Raw genomic sequence first — 23,253 nt, 5'->3', positions numbered from 1 at the left:
TGGCTGTTTAGTCAAAAGTTAGTCTGTGTACCACAACTTATCACGCATGATTTGCAGTTTTAGCGACCAACATTCAAGTACGACAGAGCCGTTATACATAACTGAGCAGTTCCATTTTGTCAAGATGTGTTGGAACAGATTTCATCTTCATTTGAGCGACGTTTCTGAATACGCAATTCTACCTTTGTCATTAGATACAATAAAACTGATTCATGCTTTGTGCCGCATTAGGTAGCAACTTATGTTGTCAGCTTCCGAAGCCCTTTTGTCCTGTAAGTTGTAGTTTAAATACTTATAGTTTAGTGCAGGTAACTGTACGAATACTCAGAAGAAGGCTTTGTCTTGTGCACTCCTACCTTAAGCTAATAGGACATAATGGTAAGTGGTTAAGATTTTGAGTTCTACTGGAAAATCTACGTAATTCGCCGTAGCATCGCTTCCATTAGGGAGTTAGAATATCTAGGATTCCCATTCCTTCTACCACCCCCTTCCAGATTGTCATGCATCCAACTCAGCTGGACCAGACAGAATTCATTGATGTCATACTACTAGGGTCCTAAAAGTGAATATGTGGATAGTAGTATTTTCATGTATCACAAGAATTCATGTTGGATTTGTTGATGCGATGTTTACAAGCGCCCAGCTTAGCTGGAGCACATAGTTAATTATTGCCATGCTGCTAGAATCCTAAAGTAAATGTATAGATGGTATTGTTTTCAGGTTTCTCAAGATATGTTGGGTGTGAAATGGAACATTGTTTCAGCTGCTGCAAAAGTGTCAAAATGTTTTACAGGGGATTCTGTAGCCGTTGCAGGTTTCCTAGTGAAACCCGTGGGACGATTTCAAGTGACGGCTTGTTGGGAATGGTATCTGAGATCCTGTCATTAAACAGTATTCTAGCGCTGAATGACCCTATGGGTCCCAGTGCTTGGCTTTGTGCATAATCACATATTCCATTCCAGTAAGCATTATTCGAACACTGTTGGTGTCAGTTTTTAAGTAATCATTTGTACTGTTTCCTCACAAATCACAGGAGTTTCATTTACATTTCAAAATACATGTTGTCTCTTGAACTGACGATCTGACGTAATTATCGAAAAGAGGGTCATTAGGAATATTTATCAAAAGTAATTTTTTCCCCAAAATTCTCTTGTCTCTGTGCAGGGAAGAATGAATGTGCGTTTCCTGTCCAGGTTGAAAAAATCACGTTAAAAAAAAGAAGAAGATGTCTGCGGACCACTTTACATAAACTACATTTTTAGATGTATTAATGATGTGAAAATACACATGAACGTTTTTGTTGCCAGGCGTGCTGTGGTAATCAAGGACCAGATTGAAAAGAGGGCGCATGAATATTGAATCGCTAAATGAGATGTTAACGTTTGTCTCTGCTTCAGATAGGAAGTAGCAGCGTTAACTTAATCCCTGAAAAACAGATGTAAAACAGATGTTGGTGAGGATAAATTTGGTCTCCGTGCAACTGGGGTAACGTTTCGTAACGGGGTTGGAGGCATTATCAGTAAACGTAGGGATGAGAAGGCCAGCTTTCCTCTATTGAGATTTTTTTATTTCCTATGTTCTTGCCTTGCCATGCTCGGCAGAGTACTCAGTGTGATGGTTGTAGGTTTGGAAGAATGACAAGGGGAACTCGGTGTTCTCAACTTTTTTGGCCCATGCACCCTTTCCCCCTCCCCTTCCCAATATTGTCTGCCTCAAAAGGTGCATTCCGAATAGTATGCAACAAAATACTGACACAAACACACAAGCTAGCAGAGAGATAGCCCAGTGTGACCTCTCTGTAGTGCTAATCGATGCACACTGCATTTTGTGTGGTCCTAGAGTCAGTTTGAGCCTGGCAGTCTGTGGTCACAGTTCCCCCATGAAATTCTGAAATTCCACCCAAGGGCTTGGGGAGTTCCCTTGGTAGAGAACCACTGACCCAGATGATTTTAGTCAGGGGACTAAATTTGGCACCTTCCATGAGCTTCAGTGCTCGATTCCTTTACCCTTAGTTTATGTAAGTACTGTTAGTGCGAGAAGACGTAACGTCATTTGCAAAGCTTATTTATTTTACTACTGATACTACCAAACTGTAGAAAATAACAGTCATTTAACAAAATGACATATTGTCTCTTATCCATTAATAGTTTAATTTTTTTTTCTTTCAAGGAGGTTGCCGTTTTTCGAAAGTTGCTCAGGTTCATACGACCCTCTGTAACTCTTATACAACATATATGTATACGATATATATGTATATATGTATACGTATATACATATAATTTGTATAATACCTGTAGGAATTCTTTTATACAAAATGCCTTTATGGAAGGTTGTGTATTTCATCGGAAAATCTTTCATATATATATATATATATATATATATATATATATATATATATATATATATATATATATATATATATATATATATATATATATATATATATATATATATATATATATATATATATATATATATATTTATATATATACGCCGAAACTGTGGGATTCCTTTTAGAAGTATATAATGTACGTACATTTTTAGACGCGTATATATGTATGTATATTTATTAAAGATACAAAAACGAATTCTTTGATTTATGAAAATACCGATACGTGTGATTTAGAGAGTGGTAATTTTTCTGTGAAGGAAACGCGAGGAGCCGAACAGAAGTTGATTTATCCTGAAATAGAAAACATTTGCATGACATTATCCGTTAGAAACTCTTTCCTCAAGTTCGTATTAAATAGACAGTTTTGCGTAGCATTCGTTTAAGAGTGATTGAGTTAACTTTAGGATTAATTTTTAAACTCAAAGGAAGCTATTGATATTTGATGATGTTTTCTTAACCAGCAGTTTAGTTATGGATGAATGATATCGTTAAAATTGAGTTTTCATATGGTTTTAGCTGCAAAGCGAGTTGTTATATTGTTATATATACGGAACTATTTAGTTGTATACTTGAGAGAATATATGTTGATTGCGAAATGTAAGCGTTCCGGTTGATACTACGTATAAAAAAGAGGATTGGTAATCACCAACGAAATAAGACTGTCACCGATAGAAATGCTCTGATGATATATGAATGATGTGGAAATGAAGCCTTTTTCCTTCGCTTTCCTTGCACTCTTTAATGCTTGCGGAGCCTTGTGCGAGCTTGCCGAATTCACCTTTCAAGGTCACCGCCAATGAAGAAGTCCTCGGAGAAGCGACCCTAAGCATGCGCAGTCAGTTGCACTCAGGAGTGAACACAGAACTTCTTCATGCGGTGTTTTTGGTAGTAAGTCCAGTGTGATAAAATGAACATAGGAACACAAGGTATAGATAAACAGGCCAAGGCCATGCAGATGAGGAAACTAAAAGGTTCGTGGTCGATTGCTTGTCCGAGTATTTTTCAGAAATGTGTTCCCACATTGGCGAAAAAGGGGCCTCTACCGCTTCAGTTTTCTCGGTAACTGATCTGAGAATGGATTCAGTACCTCCATACCTGCATTAACTCCTCTACGCAATAACATAAATAATGACTCCAAAATAACGTACGGAGCAGGCAGGGTAGATAACTCTGAAAGTTACAAGATTATAACAGAGGAAAGCGTTATTGAACAGAATGACGATTGAAAACGGCATTCGAAAGATTTGTTCCGTCGTCTTGACAGTAGATGGCAATAGCACGTCACTTCCTGAAACAGAACAGCAGTTGGAACACAGTTCGGAACAACAGCAGCTTTTACCACTTTTTATCTCAATGCAGTGTGTGTTCAGAAACAAAAAGCTGGTCATGAAGGAAGAGAGCCTCGGAATTTTTCTGTTGTAAATGTTTTTTTTTTTTTTTCGCCCAAAAAGCGTTTCTTGCAATAACTGAATTTGTCTTTCAACATTTTGTGGTCACATTTTTACATTTGGACTACAGTTACATTTCAGATAAATCTGCCCTACATTTTTTTACAAGAACCTGTTAAGCTACAAATAAAATTGCATGAAAGTATATTAATAATTTACACTATACAGAATCACAAGGTCAATGTACTTGATAAAAGTAGCAACATACACAGAGGCATTCATACTAATATACTTGTTAAATACAGACAAAATAGTTCACTTGGGATAGTTCTTTGAAATATGAATTGACTGTGATTTCATCCAATGGAAAAGTACCATTATGAAAGCTACTAAATATGGCCTCATCTTTACTTTTAGTTTACTATCTATAGCATTCATGGATGTACAAACAACTTTAGGTTGGTAAGATTTTCCATACGATGAAATCCTTCTTGACCTTAAAACCTACAATAATGAATATCTCTTTATCCCTGAGTCATTATCAGTGTGTAGACAATGAAATGAAGTAAATATTATCAAAAACATTTTAAGACTACACGTCTGCTACTATTCCATCCTTAGAACTACGGCATTTTTATCATCGTGAATGTCTCCACAAAAAAACATGCCACTCAACCTCTGCAGTTCATTCTACTCAAATTTCATTCACTCTGGTCAAAAATTCAGATGGATAATACCTCGCTCAGCTCATCCTTCTCTCTCTCTCTCTCTCTCTCTCTCTCTCTCTCTCTCACGTATTGCTCCTGAAGCACCCAGCAGCCATGAATCCCTCCTCCCCTCCAGGAAGGCCTCTTACCAATGAGATCCCATTCTCCGTTCTTGATGAAATCGCTCAGGTCGCCACCGTCCTCCGACTGAAGTTGCAGGTCCAGCTGAAACGTTGGGAACCGTTTTAGTTTTTCGGCAACTGAGATTTTGTCGTCGACTATGGCCCAAGAGAGAGTGCTACTGGACAAAAAATGAACGAGGTCAAGAACAGAGCAAGGTGGAAAGGATGTGACATTGCTTCAAGGTGTTTTACGTTTGCAAGTTTGACTATTTTGAAAGTTTCTTTTTTTTTATACCTTGGGTATGCATTCATCAAGAACTGAAGAAATTATGGATGAGGGAGACTCAAATCATCTACAGGCGGAAGCACAAAACTGAATTGCGTGCCCCAAACTCTGCTGTGTTATAACATGATATTAATATATTACTAGGTTATCTTCATATGAGCAAAAAGGTTAATCTAGACACTAACGTGTTAAAAAGGTTTTGTTAGAAGTAAGTTGCACAGTTTTGTTTAGTTCTAACCTGATGAGAACATTCCATTGTGTTAGTATGTTTATTAAAAAAAAAAACTCTGCTGCCATTATCTTCAGAGGCCTGAAAACATTCTTGTGAGAGCTGTAAGAAATAAAATCGCACGAAATGACTTCTTATTCAGGTTCATTTCATTATTCATGGATGTTGGTGTCCAGAATTTAAATGTTGAGGTCATTGTTCCCCACAAGGATTTAGCTCCTACCAGGACCTGGCAGAAATCAGGCAGATTTATTGTGGATTTAGTTTGCGTTGGGTCCTCAGATAAAGTGACTGAAGTTTACAGTGAATTTAGCTACAACCAGGTCCCAAGAGAAAGGAGTAAAGCTCATTTTTTGAGGTTTTATGTTTTCTTTGTTATAAAAGACTCCTGCAAATGTGAAAAAAATGTGAAAAAGCTTTTTTTTACAATTATAAATTGTGAGAAATGAGGATGGAACGAGTTTTACAGGGCATGGCCTGCCTTTTTTTTTTTTTGGTAAGTCGCTAATTTTCTTTAAAGAACTGCAGATACATGAAAGTCGAATAAAAATCACATAAAAATAAGCAGACATTCACATTTAACCTAGTATAATATGAAAGGGTACATTTGCGACCTAGCATCATGTAAATTCCTAAAGTATATGGTAGTTTCCAAAAACATGATTTCGTTTCATAGCATACAAACAATAATCTTCGACAAGGGGTTGGGTGGTGGGGTAGAGGGTGTCATCCAGTACCTGCCATCCGGAATATGTCCACGAGCCGAATTTCATCTTGCACCGTTGATCATCGAACGGAAACCACGTAATATCAATTTTGCAAGTGGACTTGAATATGCCGGGGGGAATGTAGAGGCAGTTACCGTTGGACGATACGACCACTTTCGTTGGATAAGTTCCGTCGAAACCCTCGTCGGCGCTGTTGGTGGTGTTATTGGGGTTAGTAAGGGTGAGGCGTGAGGGCCCTAGGCAGCTTTTTTGTTAATGTTACTTCAAGTCAGTTCAGTAGATTTTTCGAAATTTATATAGAGTTGTAGAGAATATATTATTGTGTAGTAAGAAATTTACCTAATACAGAAATTGGTTGTAATGATCAGGAATTTGTTTAAAAATGAAAGATGATTTTTTTAGTAGATTTTTTCGAAATAGTTTGTATAGAGTTGTACAGAATATACTATTGTGTGGTAAGAAATTTACCTAATATAAAAATTGGCTGTAATGATCAGGAATTCATTTAAAAATTAAAGATGATTTTTTAGTAGATTTTTTCGAAATAGTTTGTATAGAGTTGTACAGAATATACTATTGCGTGGTAAGAAATTTACCTAATGTAAAAATTGGTTGTAATGATCAGGAATTTGTTTAAAAATGAAAGGTGATTTTTTTTTAAGACGGAAAGGAATTCTCTAACTTAAACTTGATGTTTATTTTATGCTTTCATCAGACATCAAATATTTTTTTTTTTTGGCTGCTAGAACATATTCTTTTTCCAATTCCTTATTAATTGTTTCTTTTTTTTATCTCATCTCTGATAAGTAACACATCTTTCACTTGCAATATTCCTGATAAGCATTACAAAGACTAAAAAAAATTTTACAATAATATTGAAAATGAGAAGAATATTCACATAAACAAAATGCTTCAAAAGGAAGGGCCTTAATCACCAAAGGTTTCACTTTACTTTTTTCAGGCTCACAAAACTTTATCAGAAGTCCTTAATCATTATTTAGACATGAACATGGAGATTAAGGCTTTCCCTTTGTAGTGCGAGATAGGTGCGTTAAGCAGAATAACATTTTGCAAAAAGTCATGGTTCTTAGTAGTATTATTGGCTAATCATTTAATCTTTAGGTGAAGTGTGTGAGGTGTTAGTGTCTAGTTAGTAATATTATTTGCTAATCATTTAATCTTTAGGTGAAATGTGTGAGGTTCCAGTTTGTAATATTATTGGCTAATCATTTAATCTTGAGGTGAAATGTGTGAGGTGTTAGTGTCCAGTTGGTAATATCATTAGCTAATCATTTAATCTTTAGGTGAAATGTGTGTTAAATGTCATTAGCTAATCATTTAATCTTTAGGTGAAATGTGTAAGGTGTTATTGTCCACATTGTAATGCTCAGTTTAAGAAAGACTGACTAAGGAATAGGTCAGGAACATAAAAAGAACTTGTTAGAACAAAAAGGAAGAGTGACGAGGATTCCGTGAACTTTTTAAGTAATAAATAATGGAAGTCAGGAAAGTTCACGAGACGAATTATCTTAACAAAACTATTTTTTTTACACATTGTTAATAGGATTAGCGATGCAATTAATACAAAACCAAATCGAACATACGTTTCATTGGTTATAGGCAATCTGCAATTTTCTCATAGGCAAACATTTGAAGCACATGCACACGGAATTATAAAGAAACTCATTAATTGTCGATCCTTTTCATGTTCTCTGAGTGTTTAAATTAAACGCCTGAAGATTCAGAATGCTCAGAAGGATTATATTACTCTGATATTAACAGTTATAGGTTTCTGAAAAGAAAACTGTTGTGCCGGCTTTGGCTGTCCGTCCGCAATTATTCTGTCTACACTTTTTCTGTCCGACCTCAGATCTTGAAAACACTTAGATCAGAAGGCTGCAAATTGGTATGTTGATCATCCACCCTCCAATCATCAAACATACCAAATTGCAGCCCTCAAGCCTCAATAGTTTTTATTTTATTAAGGTTCAAGTTAGCCATAATCGTGCTTCTGGCATCGATATAAGCCATGCCACCACCGGGCCGCAGTTGAAGTTTCATGGGCCGCGGCTCATACAGCATTGTACCGAGACCTCCGAAAGATAGATTCATTTTGGGTGGCCTTGATTATACGATGTACATAAAACTCGATTGCGCCGAAGAAACTTCAGCGCATTTTTTATTTATTTTTTTTTTATTATTTTTAATATTTGAGGGTTGTTAAACGAAATTATGTATTATGTCTCATCTTAATGTTTTGATCGTAAAAGTAGTCACGCTTTCAATTCTTATCGAATACAATACAATAAAAATGAACTAATCTTAGATGCTACGTCATTTCGTGAAAAGATGGAAGATGAAATATCGATGATACTGTATTTTCGAGTGTTAAAGAAAGCTGACCTAGACTTGCTGTCTATCTACGTCATGAAATAAGCCCGGAACATTACAGCGAGGGCAATGAGGGGGTCCGAATTTGGTCAGCCCATTCTGGCTATTGATGACCTCTCAACGCTGAAAGCAAATTCATCCCGTAAAATGGCTTTCAGCCGGATTAACCTCATAATTAATTTCGTTAAACTAATTATTGCAACTGGCTGGTCACCATTATACACGAATCTAATAATCCATTATTGTGGTGAGAGCTTTGCTCTTTTCCTTTCTCTCTCTCTATGTCTCTTTTCAGTTCGTGTTGGTGACAAAGTTTGCGTGAAAGACTTTGGTTAGTGTGTTAATGGTTGTATTAATATTAATATTAATATTAATATTTGGACCCATGTCATGCGTTTGTTATTGGACTGTAAGTCATTTCAAACAGCCGAAAAAAAATCACAAATTCATGCTCTCTCTCTCTCTCTCTCTCTCTCTCTCTCTCTCTGCAAAAAAATCACAACTTTGTCTCTCTCTCTCTCTCTCTCTCTCTCTCTCTCTCTCTCTCTCTCTCTCTCTCTCTCTTTGCAAAAAAAAACAAATTCATCTCTCTCTCTGCAAGAAAGTAAAAATAAAATGCACTCTCGGAAAAAATCACAAATTCATATCTCTCTCTCTCTCTCTCTCTCTCTCTCTCTCTCTCTCTCTCTCTCTCTCTCTCTCTCTCTCTCTACAAAAATAAAAATAAAATGCACTCTCAGAAAAAAATCACAAATTCATATGCTCTCTCTCTCTCTCTCTCTCTCTCTCTCTCTCTCTCTCTCTCTCTCTCTCTCTCTCTCTCTCTGCAAGAAAGTAAAAAAATAAAATGCACTCTCGGAAAAAATCACAAATTCATATGCTCTCTCTCTCTCTCTCTCTCTCTCTCTCTCTCTCTCTCTCTCTCTCTCTCTCTCTCTCTCTCTCTCTCTCTCTCAAAAAAAATCATTCACTCTTGGAAAAAAATCACAAATTCATGCTCTCTCTCTCTCTCTCTCTCTCTCTCTCTCTCTCTCTCTCTCTCTCCCCCGGTTTCTGACCTGCCAAGCATTGTATGTCCACGACCCGAACTTCAGCGTGCACTTCTGGGTATCAAAGGGGAACCACGTTATATCAATTTTGCAACTGCTGACAAAGATTCCCGGCGGCTGATAAGACATATCCCCCTTGCTGTTCACCTCCACGTTCACTTGGTAGGTGCTGTCGAAACGCTCGTCGGCGCTGGAAACAATCACGTCTCTTGTCTTAAAAAGTCACATGTGAAGGAAACGGGTGTGTTTGTAGACTAACGTATATAACAGCTCGTATTAATGGATGGCATTGCGCGTGAAACATTGTGCGGATTTTTTTGTTACGTAATTTTTGGGTTTTGGCTGGTACTTTTGTTTTATTTTTCTCTCTGTTTATCATTATTTTCCTCGGTCCTTAGAAGATGCACTGGGCAATATTCTTTCTTTTGTTAATTCGCTCATTGATCTCTCAATTAATTACTGCTTGAAAATTCGTATATTATGTTTGTGGTATGTCGAGTTTTACTTTTAGCTTCAGTGGGGTCGCTAAAATCTAGGCTTTGTATTTTTCTTTCGTCTTTCTCTTAATCTCGATAAAATTTCATTTGGTCTGGATTTGGAAGTCGAAAGCCTTTCGAGGTTTCCGAAGATTGATTCTTAATCATTTTGAATTATAGTGATGACCACGTCATTATTGACACCGTCCTCAACAGCTTCCACCCCGTAGTGGGATAGTGCCGTCAGTGCACCTCACGGGGTGCACTGTAGGCAGTACTAAACTTTTTCTGCAGAGTCCCTTCGGCCCCTAGCTGCAACCCCTTATATTCCATTTACTGTGCCTCCATTCATATCTTTCTTCCATCTTACTTTCCTTAACCCTCTGCTAGCAATTGATTCATAGTGCAAGTACTTTGAGGTTTTCCTCCTGTTACACCTTTCAAACCTTTTACTGTCAATTTCCGCTTCAGCGCTGAATGACCTCATTGGTCCCAGTGCTCGGCCTTTGGCCTAAATTCTGTATTCAATTCAGTTCAAATCTTATATGAGTAGAGATATTTTCTTCGTTGCTACACTCGAGCTGTAGGTAATGAGAAATAGCCATCAGTAGCACTGTGTTCTTTCTGGTAAAATTTGCAAAAAAGAGTTATACCCAGATTTCTTTAGTGACATTGAGTACATTTAGACGCAATAAGCTTCGATTTCCAAGAAAAAGCTGCTACTCGGAGAATTCAGAGAGAAATGACATGATGACTCATTATTAAGAAGTACAGGGTATAGATTTGTTTTTTAATATGTTTGAAATGTTTATGTGATCTTGTTCATACCTCGGTCAAGATGAGATTATTGAAATCCTTGAATAACTTAATGGTGGTTTCGTAGAGAAAATATTATGCATACTGTTTTAATTTTTCTTACCCGGGACACTTCATTTCCCATGAGCATGTCGTCACTGAAGAAGCCATGAGGGTGAAGTACTCAGGATGGCAGAATTCATCCCTAATTAGGATTGGGTGCGGAAAGAAGGAGCGAATTCTGATAAGACTGAATATTATGTTCTGTAAATCAGAAGACTTACTTTCATCCTGCGTATTGAGGAAGAATGTCTTTCAGAGAGAGAGAGAGAGAGAGAGAGAGAGAGAGAAGGGAAGTATAGATGAGACAGACCACAGAGAGAGAGAGAGAGAGAGAGAGAGAGAGAGAGAGAGAGAGAGAAGAGAGACTACAAACGAAAGCAAGGAACGGCACTCCCACGTCGAGAGATGGAAGACTTTCAGCCATTGAGATGCAAGATGTCGCCAGGACGAGGAACAGAATTGCCTCGGGATTGGAGACGATAGTGTGAGAGATAAATGGTAATGTCTCCTTCTCGGATGATATTGTCGAATGGCTCTCTCATATTTTGTCGCTCATTTTGATGTAGTGATTTTGTCGCGGATGTCATTTTGCTTGTATGCCTCGTTTCTAGTTTCCTGAAAAGAAAACTGTTGTGCCGGCTTTGTCTGTCCGTCCGCACTTTTTCTGTCCGCCTCCAGATGTTAAAAACTACGGAGGCTAGAGGGCTGCAAATTGGTATGTTGATCATCCACCTTCCATTCATCAAACATACCAAATTGCAGCCCTGTAGCCTCAGTAGTTAAGGTTAAAGTTAGCCATTATTGTGTATCGGGCAGCGGTATAGGCCAGGCCACCACCGGGCCGTGGTTAAATTTTCATGGGCCACTGCTCATACAGCATCATACCGAGACCACCGAAGGGCAGATCTGTTTTCGGTGGCCTTGATTATACGATGTACAGAAAACTCGACTGCCCCGAAGAAACTTCAGCGCATTTTTTACTTGTTTAATTTTTCTTAGATAATTCTCAGTCTTTAAGCTCGTAGCAGGGTATTTTTGTTTGAAATTTCTTAGTTGGTTTGATTTTGTTTTGAAAAGGACTGTTTTTAGATAGTTCATGCGTGTCTTCCGGAAAATGTATATTTTCTCCGTTGCAAGTAAACTATAAACTGTAAAGAATTAATACAAGGTTTCACACGATGATATAAAAAGATATCTGCAGTTCAGAGTAGATTTATGTGGTGTGGTCCGACCGATTTGTGTATAAGATATACTTGTTTTAACGATGTTTTATTCAGTTTCTGGGACAAAGACTTTGGTAAAACTTTTAGTTTCCAAAGCATCCGTAGGTTAAAAGCTTGGCCATAATGTTTTGCAGTGGTTATGTCACGTGGAAGGAATGGAATACGATGGGTAAAGGAGCGTAAAGTTTAGAAGTTTAGGAGGAAGGTGAATAGAACAACCTATGAAGTGATGGATAGAGGGCTGAAAGAAATACTGGATGCGAAGTCCCTCAGTATCCAGGCAGCAGGGGAGTGTTCGCCACATAGAGGTGAGTAGCGCAGTGTGATGGTGTTATGGGTTGGATGTGCTGCTGTTTAGCCTTATGCGTCTGTGGATGAAGGAGCTTATATTGTGGAAGTTTTCTGTATAGGAAGTTCATCCACAATTTGACGGTTCAGGAACGGATGTGGCAGAGATCATTGTCTTGTCTTTATTTCTCGGAAACAGCTTAATTTTAAGAAAATTAAAGTTGTACATTTGTACGTTTTTAATGTTTGGGTGCTAAAAGTACTGTGAGAATAAAGTCTTGTGCTCTTGAGCACTTAACATTTTGTATAAGTTTTTATTGTGCGTCATTCAACAATCCTTTAAAGTCATTTTCCCCTTTTATAGTTTTTTTTATAACGTATGGGACTTCTGGGATTAGCATAGATAGACTGACGCTTCGCTATGGCCTGGTCCATCAGTAACACAATGCTGTCCGCATTTTTATGAACAAATGTAGAATTTTTATTCTGTTGGTTACGCTTTTGTGACCCTCTGTAGCATATTTTATATGACAAGAAGTTTTCGGTAAATGAGCGTTTGTTTCCCTTTTTTGCGCCTGGTTTTTAAAATTTAATTCGCTCTCCCTTTTGTAGAAGGCACAGGTGTACGTTTCCATTTAAGATCTGGCAAAGGAAGAATGAATAACTATTTTTGAGATAAAGGTGAACTTAGGCGTGAAAAGAGAATTTTTTTACCTCGTTCTCATTTCATTTTAAGACGTCGTAAGTACTGCCACATTTTGATCACTTTACGTTCCTTATAGAATAGGATAGAATATAGGAATTCGGCCAAAGGCCAAGCGCTGGGACCTATGAGGTCATTCAGCGCTGAAAGGGAAATTGACAGTAAGAAGATTTGGAAGGTGCAACAGGAGGAAAACCTCAAAGCAGTTGCGCTACGAAACAATTGTTGGAGAAGATGGATAGTCAAATGGAAGGAAGGGAATATGAACAGTGAAAAGAATGAAAAAAGTTGCAGGTATTAGCCGAAGGGACGCTGCAAAGACCCTTAAGTAATGTCTACAGTACACCAATTGAGGTGTACTGACGGCGCTACCCCTCTACGGGCGGCGTTCCTTATACATTTACTTTTATTTTTATGAAGGGCAGCTATATCCCAATTCAACATGAATGCTGTTTATTTCGAGTAAAATGTTTCTGAATTCTTCAAATATTTACAGTGTAGAGCAAATTCACTGCGTATGAATGTTTAAAAATTTGTTGTAGTAAAAAAAAACTGTGATAAATTTTCAAATATTCTTATTGGAGAAGTCACAGTTATAGAGTAATTTCTTGTCCCTCCTGACGTAAGTAATTTAGGTTTCATTATAGCTTATGTAACTTTTTGTATTGTATTCTTTTGAACTCAGAACTATTGTGTAGCTTTTAAGAATGACATGCCATATATCAATTGTTACATTATCAAGATGGGAAACTGTACTGTAGTTCACATCTGAAAGGTATCAGAACAGTTGGCATGTTTCCCCATCTTAGCGAGTATTATAATTTATTTCTGTGTCATTTTCTCTACGGTTGAACTGATTTATTATCAGTTCTACGTAACTGCGGGTAAAGCTCGACTCGGCATCGATCGAGCATGCGTCTAGATACAAATTACAACACCCTCACAGTTATTCTTAATTAATTTACTGAGGACCGCACATAATTATGGCGCCTAAAATATAATGAGCGGGTGTTAGACAACGAAAGCAATTATAGTGCCTCTGTGGCAGTGGTTCTCAGTCTTTTTTTAGTGATGGCACCCTAACTAATGTAATCATTACGAGACACTCCTTCTTAGCATCCAACATATTGCATGAATTAAATAAACATAATTAAAGTAGACACGCTGATAATAATTATAAGAAGACTTCTGCAAATTTTATTTTTGACAAACGTTCACTGAGATGATCTAGCCAAGACAAAATTCATGGCAATCTTGCGGCACCCCTAGGCACTGTCTTTGGCACCCCAGGGTGCCACGGCACCCGGTTTGAAAATCACTGCTCAGTGGTGTATCCATTAACAGTATCATCGTTATTTGTAATGCCTAGGTCAAGTGTTCCTTGATGGTGGGTTGGCGAAATTTTTAAACATACGAAATGCATGTAGATTTTACTAAGAAAGCAAATATTTACAGTATTTTGATGTGATGTTTACAAAGAAATAAAAGAAACGCGTGTTTGTAAATACGTCAAACCCCGTTTGATGAACAGAGGATTTAGAATTTGACATTATCCGATAAAAACTAGCGTAGTCACAGAGAATTAATTCCCTTTCATTCAACAGTGACCCAGTTTAAGGATAATGGTAATTTGAAATAAAATGATTGTTGGATTTTTTTTCATGTCATTAATATTAAGAGCATCACTATAGAAATGAATTTGATAAAGAAATCCCAAAAAAGTATATCGTGCTCCCCTTTCCGTAGTTCCTCGTTGGAAAAGTGGGTTCCGTTCTCAGCTAGCACTTTGATGGCCGCGAGTTCGAATCTCCGACCGGCCAATGAAGAATAAGAGGAATTTATTTCTGGTGATAGAAATTCATTCCTCGCTATAATGTGGTTCGGATTCCACAATAAGCTGTAGGTCCCGTTGCTAGGTAACCAATTGGTTCTTAGCCACGTAAAATAAATCGGACCAGCCCTAGGAGACCTGTTAATCAGCTCAGTGGTCTGGTTAAACTAAGGTATACTTAACTTTTCCCCTTTCCGTATCACTAATTTGACGAAATTTTGCATTAGGTGTTTTCTTTGTGATGAACTGTATATTCATCATTACCTTTTTATAGGGATTTTAATAGCATTGTAAATAAAGCTTTAAGTAAAGCTGGTTTGATCTGAACTGCCCGAGGCTGCCGCGTATGTAGGTTTAATATCCTCGGTAATACTTCCCGAGGAAGACTAATTGTTTTGGGGTTATAGATCATATAATATAGCGGGATTTCCAAAAAAGGAAATAGTGCCTGTCTCGGTGGTCTATGCGGTGTGAATAACCATATGACCAGAGGCATGGGGGTTTCCGCCCCATATCCTTCAGCGGTATTGAAAAAATGGAGAAAGAATATCATGCAGTTACTCCGTTGAATGCGCGTGGGTGTGTTGCAGAGGAGAAGATATATATGATAATTTGTTTATTTAAGGTCTCCGTAGCGGGGGTAGTGCCGTCAGTGCGCCTCATGCGGAGCACTGTAAGTATTACTTAAGGTTTTTTGCAGCGTGCCTTCGGTCCCTAGCTGCAACGCCTTTCGTTCCTTTTTTACCGTACTTCCTTTCATATTCTCTATCTTCCATCTTACTTTCCACCCTCTCCTAACAGTTGATTCATAGGGCAACTGCTTTGAGGTTTTCCTCCTGTTACACCTTTCAAACCTTTTATTGTCAATTTCCGTTTCAGCGCTGAATGACCTCATAGGACCCAGAGCTTGGCCTTTGGCCTAAATTCTATATTAAATCAGGTTATTTAAGATGAGATAACAAGCTGTTTCAAGCGCTTGGGAAAGGTGAAATGGCTCAGAATACAGGAATGGAAAGAACAAAATATGATCGGGTCTTGGATAGCTAAATGGTGTAGAGCTAAGGATTGATTAGCGTTTGCAGAGTCTGCAAGATTGGGATGAATGGAACGGTACAAATATATTATTTCAGGGATTGTATTGGTACGATTGAGTGTGATTGTAAAAAAAAAAAGTGTCACCGTATGTCTATGGTCTAGGAAATGAAAATATAAGGGTGAAAGATATATCTCTGGGAGAGTCTCCATTTGTACCTGGCAGGATAAAAAAAAAAAAAAAGTGAAGCGTGTGAAAGCGTGAGGAGACAAAGGGGGTGACTGGTTTCTTGTATAAGTGGGCCTTAGTAGACAAAGGTGTCCCAATTCCGTGACCTTGTAATATCTATATGAATGGAGCGATGAAATCGTCAGGAAAAGGAAGGAATTATACCTGGCGTAATGGGCATTGAAAGAGTGTGATATGTGGGAATATAAGTGTTAAAGAGGTTAGTTTAGGACCTATGTAGAAATATAAGTGTTAAAAAGGTTAGTTTAGCACCGAAGTAGAAATATAAGTGTTAAAAAGGTTAGTTTAGGACCTAGGAGATAGGATGGACCAGGGTGCTCTGAGAGCGTTTGGTCTTCGGAGAGAATGTAGAGTGATCGATTGGTGAAGAGTGTATTATTTGTAAGTGTTATAGGAGGGAGGTTGAATAGCTGGACAGATGGGGTGAGAGGAGCTGGATAAATGGGGTGAGAGGCGTAATGGAGAGAGTGGCAAGGAAGGTGGATAACAAAAGTGTGTAGGGGTTTTGTGGCTCTGCTAATGAACCTTCAGTATAGGGTTAGTAGTGGCTAATGTTGGGGGCGTTTTTTTGCAGTGTGGGTTCATCCACGATTTAGTAGTTGAAATGTGAATGAAGTTACAATAACAATGTATATATATACATATACATATATACAGTATATGTATATATATTCATATACGTATATATATATATATAGTATATTGTATATATTTATATTATATTGTATATATATATATATATTTAAATTTTATATATATATATATATATATATATATATATATATATATATATATATATATATATATATATATATATATATATATATATATATATATATACACACTTACATACATACACATACACACACAAATATATATGTATGTATTTCTATATGTATATAGTATTATGTGAGTGGTACTTGCAGTTTTACACTTGTGTGGCCCAGTGGTTCGAGACCTAACGTGAGTCAGAAATAGATTGTGTGTTGATGATTTATCTTATTCACTCAGAAGGGATAATTCTGAAATGTTGTCTATTGGGTCATTGCTGAGTCGGGGAAGTTGGGGAAAACTCGCTGGTAGAAGCTAAAAAACGAAACCTGAGAGACCTGTTATCTCGTGAGTAGATTTTTTTTTTTTTTTTTGGAAGTTGGGGAAAACTCGCTGGTATGCAAGCAGTTAGCTTGCCCAGGTAATTCCTTGGGTGCAGTTGCTCTCAGGTTCCAGCGTCTCCTGGACCTGAGAGACCTGGGTTCAATCCCGACGTAATTCAGAAATTTATTTCTGTTCCACACGTGATTGTGTGTTCTGATGATTTCTAAACGTGAAATGGTTATTGCTGAGTCGGGAAGTTGGGGAAAACTCGCTGGTATGCAAGCAGTTAGCTTGCCCAGGTAATTCCGGGTGCAGTTGCTCTCAGGTTCCAGAGACTTGTGTGGGCCCAGTGGGCAACGCCCTTGCTTTCCACCTGAGAGACCTGGGTCTGATCCCGACGTGAAGAAATTTATATATATATATATATATATATATATATATATATATATATATATATATATATATATATATATATATATATATATATACACACGTTTATATGTATGTATTTCTATCGTAATAGTATTATGTGAGTGGTATTGCAGTTTTACGATTCGTAATTTAGATAAACTGCTCTGTACTCAGAAAAAAAAAAGAAAAGTTATCTCGAGTAGATTTTTTTTTTTTTTTTTGAGGTAAGGGTGCGTCTCCTGGAAGCTTCGTTACCCTGTCCCTTCTGACCTGAAACGTGTATGGTTAGCTTAATGCGCAAAGTTGTCGCCCCCCGAGGACGACATTAAGTGTTTTCCTCGTCGAAAAAATTATACAGGATTCCATTTCATGGTACCTCTGTTGGCAGTTTTTGCAGTTTTTAGATCGTTAAAAACTGTGCTATAAGTGTTAGTGCACCGTTTGGGTTCAGTAACTCCTCCATAACAGTTTTAGCAAATAGTTCGTAGCTCGCTTTAGAATCAGAGTTACGTGTTTCTTTACTTTTTGATGAAGTTTCTTACGGTAGAATTATTTCGTAACTGTATCTTTGGTACGTTTTATGTAATTTATTTGTAGGAAAATCAGTCTAACGGCGCCGATGTAACCTAAGCTTCCCCATACGAGATGGAACAGAGCTGGGTAATATGGAAAGTTAAATTGATTGACGTAATGGTTTTTTTAATTGTATTCCAGTATGACTGTCCCAATTTTAGTTATTCAAATATAACTGATTATATATCGCCCGTAAGCTAATAGGGCAAACACATAAATGTTTCTCTATTAAATAAGCATTTTCCTGTGGCAAATTTAGAGCCTCCCCTCATACAAATGTTTTAGTTTTCTGTTAAAGAAAACTATTGTGCCGGCTTTGCCCACCAGTCGGCACTTTTTATGTCCGCCCTCAGATCTTAAAAACTACTGAGGCTAGAGGGCTGCAAATTGGTATGTTGATCAACCACCTTCCAGTCATCAAACATACCAAATTGCAGCTCTCTAGCCTCGGTAGTTTTTATTTTATTTAAGGTTGAAGTTAGCCATAATCGTGCATCTGGCAACGATATCGGTCTAGGCCACCACAGGCCGTGGTTAAATTTTCATGGGTCGCGACTCAGACAGCATTATACCGAGACCAACGAAAGATAGGTCTGTTTTCGGTGGCCTTGATTATAAGCTGTAGCGGCTGTCCAGAAAACTCGATTGCGCCGAAGAAACTTCGGCCCATTTTTTACATGTTTTCAGTAGCGAAGTATTAAAAAAAATGGGAAGAATTATGATGCAATGAGTTACTCGAGTAACTAACCCTTTTTCATGCCAGAAGATTAATGAACGTAATAAACACATCCAGAGCTGGACGGTGTTGCCTTTGTATAGTGCAAGTGCTGAGTGTTAGATAATTATTTTTATTATATTATTACAATTATTACAGTGATTATGACTGTCGGCGATAGCTGCTTTGTTCCTGGCGTCAGTGACAATTGATGCTATTATGCCAGATTAATCAAAAGCCTGTCCTTGATGGAAGAGGAAGAGTGGCATGGTAATAATGGCAGCCGTAGTTATCATTTGCGTGATGCTTGCGTAATACTCACTACACTCAGAAAACATGTCATTTGTAGCGCTGTGAAATTTGATGACAAATACAGCCTCGTTAATTATTTCTGTATTTTGTACCCTGAGCGTATCCAGAAATTCCTGAAAATTAAATATCTCGGTTACTCCGAAAGTACAGGGATTGGCATAATGTAAGCCAGTTATATTTTCCCCAAAGATGCGTTTTTGCTTTTTGTTTTTCCAAAATTGCATTTTGAAAGAAGAGTAACCCTCCGCCCCCCTTGGTCTTTTTTTTTTAAGGTGTGGAGACCAAGACTAGTAGTTAAGTACACCTTAGTTTAACCAGACCACAGAGCTGATTAACAGCTCTCCTAGAGAGGGCTGGCCCGTAGGATTAGATTTTTATTTTACGTGGCTGAGACCAATTGGTTACCTAGCAACGGGACCTACAGCTTATTGTGGAATCCGAACCACATTACAACGAGAAATGAATTTCTATCACCGGAAATAAATTACTCTAATTCTTCATTGGCCGGTCGGAGACTCGAACGTGGGCCAGCAAAGTGCTAGCCGAGAACGGTACCGACCCCTCCAACGAGGAACTGAGACCAAGAATAGCGAAGCTAGCTAAACATATCACACAAGAAAAATGCACTGATGTACTCCGCTATGTAATCTTGACAGGCTCAATCTATGATAATAAAATCTTAGTGGATCCTGTTTGTCCTCGCCCTAGGTGACAGTAGAGGAGACATGACACAGCCACCCACCCCATGCAAACCAGTTTGTCCGCTCCGGGTGGGGGCGGAGTAGGTAGGGGAACGGGAGGGTAAGGGAGATATCCACCCTCCTCCTGCAAACCTGTTTGTTCGCCCCGGTTAGGGGTGAGGTAGGTAGGGGATTGGGAGGGTAGGGGTGACAACAGCGCCGGGTTCCAGAGCGCGTAGTGCGCGCGACCAGGCTCGTTCGTTAATGTAGGTTGAATGATTTTGGGAGTACTGGAGAAAGACAGAATTTTGCATTCTGTAAGTAAAAACTATGGGAGATTGTTTAAACTAGTTGACCCTTGAGTTTTCAGTTTCCAAAAAGTATCTACAGGATTGTGAAATCTGGAAGTGGCATACAATCAAGAATTTCTTGATACTGATGCGCGAGGTAGTATTGGTAAAACAAGCAGCGGAAGGCGACCTTGCATGTAAGTTGAAGTGAATCCTAGTTGGAAGTGAATCCTAGTTGGAAGTGATTCCTAGTTGGAAGTGATTCCTAGTTGGAAGTGATTCCTAATTGGAAGTGATTCCTAGTTGGAAGTGATTCTTAGTTGGAAGGGATTCTTAGTTGGAAGCGATTCTTAGTTAAAAGTGATTTCTAGTTGCGAGCGATTCTTAGTTGGAAGTGATTCTTAGTTGGAAGTGAATCCTAGTTGGAAGTGAATCCTAGTTGGAAGCGATTCTTAGTTAAAAGTGATTCCTAGTTGGAAGAGATTCTTAGTTGGAAGAAATGCATGCGGCATTTACAAACAAAACACATCCGTAGGGGGTAGTGCCGTCAGTGCGCCTCATGCGGTGCACTGTAGGTTTTACGTAAGGTTCTTTGCAGCGTCCCTTCGGTCCATGGCAGCAACCCCTTTCGTTCCTTTTACTGTGCCTCTGTTCATATTCTCTCGCCTCCAACTTACTTTCCAACCTCTCCTGACAATTGTTTCGTAGGGCAACTGTGATGTTGACCTCATAGGTCCCAGTCACATCCCTTTTGCCTAAATTTTACATTCCATTCCATTCCATTCCTTAGTCAGGCCCAAAACTGGATTCTTCCAAGCCATGGTGTTATAGGAATCTCATAATGACTATAGAGTGGTTGAGTTCAAATTCCTGGTTTTCAGACAGTATTATGATGGCGGAAAGAGTATCTGATAGAGGAATTAAAAGAGATTTGTTACTGGAAATTTTAAAGAGAAATTGGAAGAGATTTGTTACCGGAAATTTTAAAGAGAAATTAGAGGAGATTTGTTACCGGAAATTTCAAAGAGAAATTAGAAGAGATTTGTTACTGGAAATTTTAAAGAGAAATTAGGAGAGATTTGTTACTAGAAATTTTAAAGAGAAATTAGAATTACCGGAAATTTTAAAGAGAAATTAGAAGAGATGTTACTGGAAATTTTAAAGAGAAATTAGAAGAGATTTGTTACTGGAAATTTTAAAGAGAAACTTGTTTTGCCTGCCACCCAGAGTATTGATCTAAGTGGTTTCCAACCCTTTTCTTTTTTTGGCCATGCCCCTGGTGGGGCGTATGTTGGGAGCCACTGCGGCTTAGATTCTCATTAATAGAATTTCATCGACTTGTATCATTGCTTAGTGTTAAAGGTTTACGATGTTATAGGAGGCTAAGTTATGAAGGATTCTGATGTGCTGTATAGATATAGTCTCTAGGAGGCTAAGTTATGAAGGATTATGATGTGCTGTAAGGAAATAGTCTCTAACTTTTGGATAATTAACGATTTCAAACCGGTTTAGGTAACAACCTCTCACTAGGCTATATGTTTTAGCATGGTTGGCTATGTACTGATGGCGTTTATCTGAATATTTTTCATCATATTGTCTTCTTAGCAAGCAAAGGAGTGTGATAAATTAAGCCACACAAAAAAGCCAGCCAGATTCATCCCGTAGGCTACATACAAGGTGACATTTTATACAGCCTCGCCCTTTTTTCGCTAAAAGTTTTGAAAAACGTTCAAGATGTGTCTTTTCATTGAAATCTCCAGTAGAGTGCTTTATTTATCAGTGTTTAGTTTTCAATGCGAAATGTATATTTCACTATCGACGTGATTTCATTTTTAATGGGACATTAATGGAAAGGTGTGACAAGTCTGCTTTTACCACGTCTAGAATTCTAGATTCGCTGCTGCCTTCTTAAACGTGTCTTCTTAGCCACTAATGTCTTTCAAATTGTGTTGTTTGAAATACCCATAGGATTTGTACTGTATTGTTTAAGCAGGACATTCCCATAGCGTTTTCATTATAAAACACACTGATCTTTTTCTATTCATGTATAGAATGTTATTTGTTTATCTATTTATAGGTGAGTTCTGTCTAATAGATTGTGAACCCTTTGTTGAAGAAAATATTCAATCCCTTAATAGTGAGTGGGCCTCATCCCTTGAGGCTAACGGTGGTCAGACCATAGATTTTTATCCCTGTAAGATCCAGTAGCATTCTCGTTGCCCTGGCATTTGATAGAGGTTCAACATGGACCAGGGAGCGTTGCATATTCCCAATTCTATGTTCATGTCCGGAAGGTCAATCAATAATATATATATATATATATATATATATATATATATATATATATATATATATATATATATTATGTATGTATATATATATATATATATATATATATATATATATATATATATATATATATATATATATATATATATATATAATATATATGTGTACTGTATATATAAGTATATATATACATATATATATATATATATATATATATATATATATATATATATATATATATATATATATATATATATATATATATATATATATATATATATATATATATATATATATATATATATATATATATATATGTATATGTTTGACACAGTTATACATATTGCTTGTTTCTAAATAGATTTTCACGCAAATAAGCCCAATGACGCAGAAGAATTTCTATAAGACAGATTTAAATATTGGAACAGTTGAACCTCATCTTGGTGCATTGTACAAGACTGTCCTATTTTCAGTGATTCTCGCTAAGTATAAAAGAAAAAAAAACGTAACATAAAAATTGGAAAAGTTTGTCAGAATAGTTTACCTTTTTTTTCATCTGATTTAAAAGCGTTTCCTTGGCAACTTTTGACCCATCTATTATTCATACGAGAGCTCTCGGAAGTTGTCACTCCAATGAATGGTCAATCAGCCAATCAGTGGATGTCTTCTCGGAACACTTTTTCCGATGGCTGATTAGGCGTAAAGTTTAAATGACTCGAAGCTTCATCAGCTCCTTGCGACGCCACAGATTTTCCTTCTAAGTCACAGGCGTTCTGGACGGATTGCCACTCAAAGGATTTTTGCGTTCGTTTCTCAGTCGACAGGACTGGGCGAGCGACTTGTGGGAATGGTGGGACAAGATTGGATGAGTCAATCTTTGATTGCAGGAGTGGCAGAATGGTTACCAAGGTAAAAATTCGTTTGGTAAACTCATA

At 37.6% G+C, this 23,253-nt stretch overlaps 1 protein-coding gene and 1 long non-coding RNA gene across 27 annotated transcripts in view; one reads left to right on the top strand and one right to left on the bottom strand.

Annotated features, from left to right (window-relative positions):
- LOC136845133 (neuronal acetylcholine receptor subunit alpha-7-like) overlaps nt 1–23,253 on the bottom strand; it is a 514,118-nt gene that overhangs the window by 123,215 nt on the left and 367,650 nt on the right. For all 26 annotated transcript variants that reach the window (XM_067115030.1, XM_067115042.1, XM_067115028.1 and 23 more), the window contains exons 5-6: nt 5,862–6,042; nt 4,637–4,712 (exon numbers count right to left, since the gene is read on the bottom strand). In XM_067115030.1, coding sequence (XP_066971131.1) covers nt 4,637–4,712; nt 5,862–6,042 — 257 coding nt within the window. The remainder of the gene's footprint in view (nt 1–4,636; nt 4,713–5,861; nt 6,043–23,253) is intronic.
- Nucleotides 1–23,253, top strand: part of LOC136845137 (uncharacterized) — a 582,337-nt gene that overhangs the window by 306,771 nt on the left and 252,313 nt on the right. The window lies entirely within an intron of this gene.

The sequence above is a fragment of the Macrobrachium rosenbergii genome, chromosome 13 (assembly GCF_040412425.1).
Source record: "Macrobrachium rosenbergii isolate ZJJX-2024 chromosome 13, ASM4041242v1, whole genome shotgun sequence".
Taxonomy (NCBI): domain Eukaryota; kingdom Metazoa; phylum Arthropoda; class Malacostraca; order Decapoda; family Palaemonidae; genus Macrobrachium; species Macrobrachium rosenbergii.
This window is presented reverse-complemented; position numbering and strand designations above follow the sequence as displayed.